This window comes from Betta splendens, chromosome 24 (genome assembly GCF_900634795.4).
Source record: "Betta splendens chromosome 24, fBetSpl5.4, whole genome shotgun sequence".
Classification (NCBI taxonomy): domain Eukaryota; kingdom Metazoa; phylum Chordata; class Actinopteri; order Anabantiformes; family Osphronemidae; genus Betta; species Betta splendens.
This window is the reverse complement of record NC_040901.2, coordinates 6,754,108-6,765,798: the sequence shown is the minus strand read 5'-3', so window position 1 is coordinate 6,765,798 and position 11,691 is coordinate 6,754,108. Positions and strand designations below refer to the sequence as shown.

Here is an 11,691-nt window from a genome sequence, read left to right as displayed (position 1 = left end):
ATTTAAAAATTGTTTAATGCAAGTAAACGTCAATGAGTCAGGAGTTATGATGCTAGCAACTGTCATTGCCATCTGAAAGCATAATATTGAAAAACAATATTACATTTAAATGTAATATTGTTTATTTTAATATTTTTAATATTATGCTTCCATTACAGTGCAACACATTTCTTCTTTTGTTTGACCTTTGTGTACTTTTAATACTTTTAACGAATGATTATGAGGACTAAGTAAGAAGGTGAGGGGGTATATGTTTGTTTTGAACTGCAATTTACCTAAGTTGCTTGAGAGATTAATTATGGCGTAGCTGAGATTCTTATTTTCCATACATTTACTACTGATTTCCTGTGTTTGGGTTTCATACTGACACCTAGTGTTAATTAATAAAGCAACTGCAAGGGCAGAGTTGTGTGGATGTTACAGACACAGAGTAACTACATCATGTGTCAGTGGAATTTGTCCAGAGCAGTGATGTCTTCTCCTAGAAGCCGAGGGAAGGAGGCTTCTACTGGTTATCAGTTCATCTTTACTCATTGTACTCATTGTTCTAAATTACTTTAGTACTACTTTAATAACTTGTATGTGATGAGATAAAGTCTAAGCTACACAGCAGTTTTTTGTTTTAGCAAGTGTTATGTAGAGACACTTCCACATTCCTCAAAAAAGACATCAGCTTCCTGACTCTTTGCTTATTACATCAATTCATGAATTTTCCCATCTCCTCGTTCAGGATAAACAGCGCTGATTAGCGTGTTTGTCCGCGCTCTGATTCAGTTTGAGGCGGTTTCCTGAAAAGCGGCCGCCATGTGTGCGCGCGCGAGTGCAGAGTGAAGAAAGCGATGCGTGAGAAAAATAGTTGGCCTGCGCCGGCGAGTTCTGTATTTCTTAATCAGCGAGGAAACAGGAACCGATGTCACTGGGTCACAAACAGGATGCTGTGATTATAACACAATGAAAATGCCTGGCCACGTTATGGAGACCCAGGGGCCAAAGAGCGGAGCCCCGGCATGTGTCTGCAACCACCATCGTGTGTGAATGAGGGTGCGTTGCTGTGAGGATGATGATGATGATGGTGGGTGTCTGTCAGTTGGATACGGGGCTTCAACCTGGTAATCATTCATTGCGCTGACACTGTGATGAGGATGTCTCCCAGCTAAAAGCATGTGTGCAAGGAGAAACGCCGTCCAAAGCCCTCTGAGAAGTGTTGATTGCGTCTGATTAGGGGGTGTCGACTGTCGCGGGATTTTCGCGCGCTGAAGGCAAGAGAGGTTTTCACGATGTTAATGACATGTTACGCGTTGGAACAAGACAAACCCCCGTGAAACAGCGGCGCTGGGAGGACAAAAGGTTGAGAGGATTTGCCAGGTTGTCCAAAGAGTCACCTTTTCTAAAACAGAGATCTTGTTATTTATGTGGATTCACGCACGATCCACTGGTTTCCATCTGGTTTCCCTCCTCTCGGCCGATGGCCCCAGTGCCAGGCCCGCTCCCCAGCTTTGTTTGCAGGAGTGGGCGGTAGAGAGCCGAGCATTGAAATATTGCTCTAAACCCTGAAGGGAAGGCAGGCAGTTGGGGACCCTGTAAGTGCCTGAGTGTGTTTTTTTTTTATGGAAGGAGGTCTGTGCATTCTGTCATGCACACGAGGCGAGAGGCCTGGCATATGCTGCTGTTTTTATGGCGCTGCAGACTCCATCCATGCTCCCCCACGGCATCTGTTTGGTTTGCCATGAGTGTGTGTGTGTGTGTGTGTGTGTGTGTGTGTGTGTGTGTGTGTGTGCGCGCACATTATGAAGTGGGGGGCGTTCCCCTCTGCCCTGTGCCTGCCTTTGTTTCGCCATTTCCAGCTTGAGGGGGTGGTATCCGTGGAGACGGATTTAAATTTCAAGCCAATTTGGGGCTGGAGAGCGAGAACGATATTTGGGTTGGTGGGGTCGGAGCCAAAGGCGTTTCCAGGAATCACTCGAGGTAGCAACGGCGTCAGGAGGTTTTATGTCTGTACTGTACCTCATGTCCAAAACGTTACCCTGACAACACTCTAACCTCCAACCTTTGATGCGGTGCAACACAGCTGGATTTAATGTAATGATGAGATCATATTCAAAACCTCCACATTTCAACATCTCTTAATAATAATAATTTCAACATTGCGTAAGAATGTGCTGTGAGGAGTAGGTGTAAAGAAATTGAGCACACGGCAACGTTCCATTTCTACAACTCTGATTAAATTAAGGTTCGATAATTAATACAATAGAAAAAATACAAGACACGCGTAATCATTATTGGTAATCAGTTTCATTATTTCAAAACACCTCAAAAATAATTTCCTTTCTCATTTACTGACATCAAATTTTCAAGGAAGTTTTATTCTTCAGAAGTTTGGTCCTTATAAATATGCATTATATACAAAATAATATTATAAAACATATAAAGAACAGTGTGCCATATTTAAATTAAACTCTGGAAATAATCATTTTAAAAAATTACATTATTGGTTCTGTGTTTTTTGAATTTTATTATAGGCAGGCAGTGGTGTGAGAGTCTTTCTCCCTGGGTTTTACTCTTCGCTTGGATCTTGCTGGCACAGCTCAGGCTCTTGCTCCTGTGGTTTTTCTCTTCGAATCCTGGTTGATTAAAAAGCAGTTTTCCCGTGTTGTGTTGTAGTGCAAACGATCCAAGGACAGACAAGGGCACAAATTTATCATTCAAACCCCCTATTTTTAAGGCTTCTAGTGAATTTGGAGCTGCATACAATCTTCACCGTTGAATGGAAAAGTCCGACCAGCCATTTTTCGTGTGATTGACAGCTGAAGATTAGTTTCAGACATTCATAATTCTCAGTGTTCGGAGGTTGGATTGTGCTGGTGGGTGAGCTCCTTTGTCTCGACCCTGAGTCTTGCATAGCAGGCGAAGCTGGCAGTGGAGGGTGTGTGTGTGTGTAGGGGGGTCGGTGGGGGGTCAAATCTTTAGGCACCTTTTTAACTAATTGGTTGGCTTTCAGAGTCACCATGATTATCACAGACGGCCGGGTCAGGTATGAGGGACGATGATCCACCTTCACCTCCTTTCACTGTCCAGGACGGCCAAAGTTATAAATTAATAATTCACCGAAGCTCAGTCCGTCCTCACACCTTGATTAACAAGTCTTTTTGTCAGTCCGTCAAGCCATTCTTACAACTGAGAGGTCCTTCACTGTACATTTTTGTTTTTGCATACAAACACTTGGTCGACATAAAGTTTCTTAGTTCGCAGAGCTGAGATTTCTCAAGTGTTCCAGAGCAGCAGTGGACAACTGAAACCATCCCCGGTCTCCTCTCAGCATTTGTAAACAATCCAGAATATTACATTCTGCCTTGATTGTGTCTTGTCCCTCGTCCCTGTGGCTTTCAGACCCTCTCACAGTTTACACCTGTGGGAAAGGAAGCGAGGGAGGAAAGGGTTAGAATACATCACGATTCAAAGAAACACAATCGCGGAGCTGGAACCTCACATGCTCCATCATCGCAGTTATGTTTTGCTTGGAAGCAACATCTTAAAAAAAATCCCATCACTGGCACGACAGTAAAACAAAGCACCGTAGAGACCAAGCAAAGGCAAACGTGAGGAGTCATTAAAAGATCCGATGTTAGGTCATCGCACGGCCAGAAGGAAGAATGGCCACTTTAATTCGCAGAAATTAATAATGAATTTGAGAGGTAAATCCCCAGCTCAGGTCCGAATATTACTACCACTATAGTCTGTCTACAAATAGCATCAACCACTGTAATAAATGTTGATGCGTTAGTGAATGATGATGCACTTGGGATGAATTGATGCATTTCCAAAAGGGGATCCACACAAACAATTGACAAAGGAAGACGTGAACCTTTCTGGTCGCTCACCTCGGTTGCTATGACGCATTCCCTCCTTTCCTCTGCTATAACAAATACCGACTGGTACATGGAGTCTCTCGAGGAGCATATCGTTGATATCCTACACTCCGGCTTTTCACTGCGGACACAAATCAAGCTTTGCGTTAGCACAAACTAGAAGCACATGGCGGAGTTATGGGTCAGGTTTACGCGTGTGAACAGCTGCTGCCTCTCACCTGTACATTCTTCTCAAGGGCATTTTATCTTCTAAACACTTGTCATAAATAAGACTTTTGTCATCCTGCGACTTTTCATCCTTGAACTCCTTTGATTTCGAGTTGTAAGAGTCCAAGTGATAGTTTTTATGGATAAAGTTCGATTTCTCCGAATCACAGTCCACCTCCAGGCTGATCTTCTGGTTGGTGTTCTTGAGCTGGGACGCCGGGATCAGGTTGTCCCTCTGTGCGTTGGACAGGTTGTTCATAGTCTCCGAGTCGCCCCGCTCGCGCTGGGCGTGCGCGTGGATGTGCCTTAGGGCCAGCCCCACCATGCACAGCAGCACCAGGAGCGCCACCAGCCCCACGGCCAGCGACACCGCCGCCCACTGGAAGCCGTCCTGCGTGTGCTCGCCGGGCGCGGTGGAGGCGCGGTCGGCGAAGAGCTCGCAGCGGCGCCCGGAGAAGTTGTCGGGGCAGGTGCACATGGCGGGAGGCCTGCCCGGCCCGCCGCCGCCGGTGCACAGGCCGCCGTTGAGGCAGGGCTGGAGCGAGCAGTCGTCCAGGATCCGCTCGCAGTTGCGTCCGTCGTAGCCGGCGGCGCAGGCGCACGTGTAGTCGTTGATCCGGTCCTGGCAGGTGCCGCCGTTGAGGCAGGGCCCGCCGGCGCACTCGTTGATGTTGATCTCGCAGCGCGGGCCGGTGAATCCCGAGCGGCAGCTGCACATGCGCGTGCCGCCGTGCATCACGCACAGGCCACCTGTGGGGAGGAGGAGAGTTAGTGCTCAGGTCCCCAGAATCATCTGCATCAACACAACCCCGTCAAACCTCTCCTCATGCAGAACTCAGAAATTGAGCTACGCTGGATATTTGTCCCCTTTCATCAACAATCGCCGTGAGCTGTGGTGACATTTACAAGCCGCTGTTTACACGCAGGACAATAGACACCAAGTTCCCACCAATTCCTGTTGTTCCAGTTGCAGGAATTTGAAGGGGGAGAAAGAGTGAAGGGAAGTTCAAAAAAGTGGGGAGGGGGAGGAAGATCGCACCATTAGCGCAGGGAAGCGACGTGCACTTGTCCACTCTCTTCTCGCAGTTGAGGCCGGTGTAGCCGCGGAGGCACTCGCACATGTAGCTGCGGCCGTCGTCTTTGTCCCAGCACTTGCCGCCGTGGAAGCAGGGCGACTCGGTGCACGTCAGCAGGCCGTGCTCGCAGTGGGGGCCCTCGAAGCCCCGGGGGCACGTGCACCGGTAGCCGCTCTCCAGATTCTGGCGGAACAAAATTAAATTAAAACTAAATTCGAAAAACGAAGCGGCGTGAGTGTTCGGGGATTAGCTAGCATGCTACGTACTGCGCATGTGCCGCCGTTCCTGCAGGGGTTGCTGTCGCACGCCTGCATCTCCAGCTCGCAGTTCACGCCGGTGAAGCCCGGCAGGCACGTGCACGTGTAGCTGCCCTGGCCCGTGTTCATGCAGGTGGCGCCATTCACACAAGGATGGTGATGGGTGCAGAAGTTCAGATCTGGGGGGGTAGAGAAGAGTGGCTGTTTACAAGGAGGGGAGGGGGTAAACTCAACTCCGGCTACGAATGGAACAGTTTAGAGGAAACCTAATTTACTAATGCTTTCAGGCTCATTCAAATGAAAACAGGGAGTCGGTAACATGAGAAGATGGCAGTCGTGTGCCGTACCTTGGTCACATAATAGGCCTCCCCAGCCCTCCTGACAGTTACACTGCCACGGCAGCTGGCAGGTGCCGTGCTTGCAGGCCGGGTACTTCTTACACTCGTCGCAGAACGGGCCTTGCCAGCCGTCCCTGCAGCTGTGGAGCGACAAGAACCCGCCCTCCGGTCAGTCAGTCGTACGTTTGAATAACACACGCGTGAGCGGCTAAACACGCAATTGCTCATCTGAGATTTAATGGAAGCAGGCAAATGTGTTTTATAGTCCTGTCATGGATTAGTTGACGAATACATTAAGGATTCGGGCAATAATCATGTAACATGACATTAATAGTCTTAACAAAGCTGAATGCTGTCATTAAATTCTCATATAAGTCAATCATGTAAAGTGGAGGGAAAGCTAAGTAAGCTGCTGGATGTAGTGGCGTGTGTTTAGAAGGAATTGAATCCGTCATTATTACATCATTAGGCGTGAGTTATTACATACAAAACTGTTTATTGGAAAATCATGCTGAATAGTGATAACAGCACTGTCTACATCACAAACAAGACCAATGCAGCAATAACAGAATTAACAGAGAGCGTTGTTGGGGGTAAAACAAACAAGGAGGCACAAGATGAATGATGATGTCATAATACAGATGTGAGCGTTTGCAGCAGAGGTTTTTGGTGTCTGGCCAACTTTTTTTTTTGTTTTGAATTCATAGGTTTCCATGAATATTCATTTTTTTTAGTTCAGTCTGCAGGAGCCTTGTTAAACCATCAGACTGTGAGGCTGCGCGTTTTGAGGTTCCAACGTTTTTCTGCTGAGTGAGCAGAAACAAGCTGTTTTACTGGGTCGGGTGTCTGAAGGGTTTAACGTCAGTTCGGGGCAGTTATTGCATCGGAAGGATGGATTTGGGCCTAGAAAAGAGGGCGAAATAAGAGTGGGGGGGAAACCACACACACACACACACACACACACACACACACACACACACACACACACACACACACACACACACACACCGTCTTCCTACAACAAGTTCGACAATGATACTCACACACACTCGCCAGGTCTGGAGCAGTTTCCGTTGCGCTCGCTGCAGCCCTCCAGACAAATAGCTGGAGAGAAGAAGGATAAAGAGTATTAAACACAAACAAACACAAAAAATAATAAAACTATCTAAACTTTATTCAGCCTCTGGACCGTGAGTCTTATGTCTCAACTTTCCCCCCGAGCCTCCGTTTGATCCGCCGGGCGGGTCGCTTGGCGGCCCGTTTGTCCCGCTTTAAGTGCGCCCGTCTTGCATGACACTGATTCGCGGGACAACATATCAGGCGACTGACGGTAAGCGGTCGGGTTAGTGTAGAACAGATGCTCGCTCTCAATAGCAGACAGCTGTCGCTATTGTTGTTTGTGGTCTGCCCAGAACCATATTTGCAGCTGCTACTAGCGCGCGCCCAACAATGGGAAGGGGACTAAACATCGGTGGCGCGTGGCGGATAATAATGCCGCGATTAACCTTGGCGCGTGCAGTCGCCCGCGCTCCTCCTGTCGGTGCCCGCGCTCGCCCGCTCGAGGATTACGTTACCAGGCGCGCGCGCGCCACTACGGCTGTTCCGCCGAGGCACGAAACACAACTGAGCTTTTGTGGCTCCATTACGAGGCGCAGGTAAATCCGTATAAGACGCAGCTTGTTATGGCAACAACACAACTAGCTAAAAATGACCCTTTACGTCTTATTAACGCGTTTAATTAGCACGGCGGTGATTAAAATGCATGTTTGAAACGGAATGTCCTGAAGTGAACGGGTTTTTCAACTGACGCACGAGAGCGTTTGTGAGAGAAGGGAAATTATAGTGTCTGAAAGATCCCTAATCTGTCTTTCTCGTGTATATTTTCTGTAGTCACTGACGATTGATGTGTCTGTAATTGCAACACGTGAGCCCATCTGGTTAGAATTTGGCGCCATAGTTGAAATAGCACATGACAATTTCTCTTTCACCACCAAGTGACATGGATGACAGATCCGCTGTCACCCATGTGGTCACATAACCAGCACATGGTAACAATTACTCCAGCGGTGCCTCCTTCCAATCTACTCTTTGATTAATTTGTTTTGGTGAGAGGGACCCTGGTTATTGTGGAGCCAAATGGCACCGGGCCTCCTCATGGGCTCATTCACAGCAGTCCAAAACATGGGAGTGCTGCTCCATCCGGTTCGTCCCTTCACTCCTATACAGTGACTGTGACACGAACCCTCAAGCAGTTACACAACACAATTGCATGATAATAAGGTATCTGAGACTGGGATTGGTAAAAAGCACCAAAACATGCTGTATTCAGCTGAACTGATGCTTTCTGATGTGTTGGGTATTAATGATGTCTCTAACGTGTCCAAAAATTTTAGGCCCAAACGATGGTGATGAAGGAGGAGCAGCAGCTGGTATAAGGTAAGAACTATCACATTGTTCCTCCAAATAGAGACGCATGCAATACTTTTCAGCTATAGGTCAATTATTTGCACGACCCCAGAACAAGGCTGGACGTTGACACATTCACCAAAATACAGAATACAAAATACATCTGGGCTCAAAGAGGAGACGGCACTTTGTGAATGTCTTACGTTCTTCGCAGTATTTGCCCTTCCAGCCGGGCAGACAGGACAACTCGCCATCTCGGGTGCAGGTGTAGTGGCCGAATCGGTCGTCCCTGGGCGTGCATTTCTTGGAACAGCTCTCTCCGTAGTAGCTCTCGTTGCAGATAAATCGGTATGAAAACCTCAACTCCGTCTGCGTTCCGATCTGTGTGTCCTGGGACCAATCAGTCCCGACACCCAGCTGTCTTTGGAAGGCAAAAAGGCTAATCAAAAAGTCTGGATTGTTGGTATCTGAAAGAGGAAGCAGACAAGGAGGAGGAAGTCAGATTTAGCTAACAGATAACAGAGTCGTAGCTTGCAGTGGGCTTGAATTTGGGTTTCATGCCAAGAACTGACGTGTAAATCAAAAGTCTTCTACTTTCATTTTATTAATCCACCCAATACCAAGTCGCATCTCTTATCAAATCCCATACAGTTTATATTTCCTCTTTCTCTCTGTCAGAAGAAACATTCCCAGGCCCAGTCTACTCTTCCAAAGGGCGGAACAGAGCAAGGTGTAAAATACAGGAAGATGTAGTCAGGGGTTTTTGGCAGGCACCGCGTATTCTCACCAAAGCCCACATCTCTTTCCCACGCCAAAAATAAACTGGAGGAAGTTCAATTGTATTGGCTATAAGAATGAAAAAAGTGTTCAGAAGTTCATAACAAAGGGCTGAATTGGCGTTAAAATGTGTAAAACTATGAGCAATAATAACCGTTGGTGACAAACATGTTGAGCGACTGCACTGTGTTTCATGTGTTTGGGTTCTCCCACGAGCATTTGTGCATAAACGACAACGACAAACTGGTTTGGGGAGACTCATACGTTAAATGCACAGGCAGAGCTCCCTCCTGTGGTACAAAGTGATGCACTTACCTACAGGTAGATTTCCATAAGGTGAATGCCAGGCTTCAATTATTAATGAAAATGAGCCCTGAGGAGAAAACACATGCAGGCAATTAATATCCTATTGGCAATTTCAAAATAAAAGCAGAGAATGGATCTTTGTTTTTTTTTTATATTAAATAGCTGTTATTGTTTAATATAGTTATTCCAATGACACGGGTGGCTCCACGAATAAAGCGTGTTACTGTGACCATTGCATGGTCTCTTGTAGCGTCGAAGCAGTCCAATCTGTTTGTCGAAAGAGTATTACCTAATGATATGGATTAGATGAGCTGACCAATAATCGGTGCGCTCCCAAAGTGCATAGTAGTTTCCTGGAAATAACATGACAGCGGTGGCTGTAATAAAAGAAATAAAGTGGATTTAGTGCTCCACGCTCTTACCGGCCATCCATAGGTGAACGGTATTTGAATTGGTCTAGGTAAAGTGCCACTGTCCTTGGCGCTGAAAGAGTTTGTCCCCAGCACGGGTGTCATTGTATTCCCAAAGATGCAGTCACCTGGCGACACCACAGCCTGATAGTTTTTCAAGCAAATCCTAAAATAAGTCCTGCAATGGGGTTTGCACGCGTTTCCGTTTGCCAGCAAACCTTTGTGGTTTTTGAATTCGTGGAGATCCAGCTCAAAAACACCGGATCCAAATACCTAAAAGAGAAGGAAATATCATTTAGGAAATCGTCGCTGCGTTTACATTCATCTCATAGAGACAAAAAAAAAACATGAAACAACTGGGTTTTCCTGGAGTTTTCGCCGGGGAGACGCGTTATCCTCCTTCATACCTGTGTTATCAACGTGGTGCTGAACGCGATGGTAAAGGTGAACCAGGCTGCCATCCTTCTCGCTTCTCCACGGCAGCCGCGTCACCAGACAGCCAAGCGGCAAAACCTATTCCAAAGTATTTACACCGAGGGGGCGAAAAATCTCTATGCAGCACGAATAAATCCGTCTTCACTCCCAGGGAGCGCTGCTGTAGCTCCCGTGCGCCGTGCGTCAGCAGCGTCCTCGGAACGCGCTTCCAATCTCCAAGTTATCCAAAGGTGCGGGTGAGACAAATATCCAGAGTCGCGCGTCTGTCTGTCACGGGGCGTCCTCTCCTTGCAGGCCACGGTACTCCACAATGGTGACTCCGCCGTGCGCTACTCAGGGCTTGTTTTGGTGCTGAACGTGGTGCGTCGCTGCGCCACGGATGTTCATCACTCGTCTTAATACTACTGAATGAACCGTAGCGTGTCTCCTCCTGGATATATAGACTCGCGCTGCGCCGCTCATTACATAAACTGTCAGTCACCGCGTTGACACCGCCCCCTTTATTCAACCCCCTTCCCTTCCAGCCCAACAACAATTATCCAGATTTAATACCCAGTGGCACCGACCACCATGGATACTGCGCGATTATTAACAAGCACCAACATCTGTTGACTTATTTATAGCGCACAATGCGCCGGACGCACATTTGCACATAACAGTGAGTAAAGACAATGAAGGAGAGCCGAAACTTTGCGGATCTAAAGCATGAATTCAATTACTGCCTTATTCCACGCACCCTTTTGCCCTCGGTTCCACTCAATTGCTCGCCTAATTAGCCCTCACCTATAGCTTTCGAGCCACGCGCACTATTTCCCCTCAGACCTTTCTCTCTATTTTGTGTCTAATGTTTCTCTCCGGCGTAAAATAGCAATTAAAGGGGAAAAAGATCGATTCCTATTGTTTTGATTGCGGTTAACGTTGCATTTGTATTATTAGCTGTGTTTCTAAGCATTTTAGAACAGCTGAGATCTATAACGCACCACAACAAGCGCCATTAAATGTTAAAATCTAAACAAAAACGAATCTTTCGTCGCTAATAAAGCGCGTTGCCCTTTGCTTCTACGCACGGCCGCCATCGCCTCCCGGCCCGTTTTTAGTGTGACATTTTTGATGCATTTATTCTGGTGGCGCGTGCCCCTTCATGCCCACCCATGAGCTGAACAGTTTAGTGGCGGCGTGTCTCCTATTGTTGCAGCGCGTGTCCCACTCTCGCCCTCATGCGGGTGTAGTGTGCGGGACGGGGGACATACCTATTCAGCTGTATGCAAATGAGACCCCCTCCCCCCCCTCTCTCGCTCTCTCTCTCTCTCCCTCCCTCTGTGTCTCGCACACACGCCGCATCCAAATGGTCCTTGTGGCCTTTTAATAGCTAATGGGAACGCGGGGCCCGTTCGCAGATCAGCCTAAAAGATCGGGATGAAAGATTTCATTTGTTGCCCGAATTCACTCCCAGCGGTGACGATGCACGCTACTAATAAAGCGAATCAATTTATACACGCTGTTTATTACGGATAAACACAATTAACGAGATTGAAATACACAACGGGACTAATGCAATAATAACTTATACGATTTTAAAATAATTACAGCCTAATTTGAAAATTCAAATTCAT

The 11,691-nt window shown here is 47.2% G+C and overlaps 1 protein-coding gene and 1 long non-coding RNA gene across 2 annotated transcripts in view; one reads left to right on the top strand and one right to left on the bottom strand.

Moving 5' to 3' along the window:
* Positions 1 to 2,273: 2,273 nt before the first annotated feature.
* Positions 2,274 to 10,499, bottom strand: dll4 (delta-like 4 (Drosophila)). The gene is made up of 11 exons (XM_029141543.3): positions 10,051 to 10,499; positions 9,656 to 9,916; positions 9,243 to 9,300; positions 8,354 to 8,617; positions 6,788 to 6,848; positions 5,754 to 5,884; positions 5,416 to 5,585; positions 5,113 to 5,332; positions 4,085 to 4,823; positions 3,879 to 3,987; positions 2,274 to 3,406 (listed from the first exon to the last, which is right to left on the bottom strand). Exons 1-11 carry the CDS (start codon positions 10,102 to 10,104, stop codon positions 3,401 to 3,403), a joined length of 2,073 nt encoding a protein of 690 aa, XP_028997376.1. The 5' UTR covers positions 10,105 to 10,499; the 3' UTR covers positions 2,274 to 3,400.
* Positions 7,251 to 11,691, top strand: part of LOC121202020 (uncharacterized) — a 49,707-nt gene continuing 45,266 nt past the window's right edge. Inside the window, exons 1-2 of the long non-coding RNA XR_008693880.1 lie at positions 7,251 to 7,399; positions 8,138 to 8,180. This is a non-coding gene — a long non-coding RNA (uncharacterized LOC121202020). The remainder of the gene's footprint in view (positions 7,400 to 8,137; positions 8,181 to 11,691) is intronic.

Excerpts from the sequence above, each read along its gene's own strand:
- dll4 (XM_029141543.3), bottom strand. The coding sequence starts at position 10,104 with ATGGCAGCCTGGTTCACCTTTACCATCGCGTTCAGCACCACGTTGATA. Across the intron at positions 9,301-9,655 it reads CGTTCACCTATGGATGGCCG|GGCTCATTTTCATTAATAAT; the intron begins GTAAGAGCGTGG and ends TTTTCTCCTCAG. Across the intron at positions 6,849-8,353 it reads GGGCAAATACTGCGAAGAAC|CTATTTGTCTGGAGGGCTGC; the intron begins GTAAGACATTCA and ends TCTTCTCTCCAG.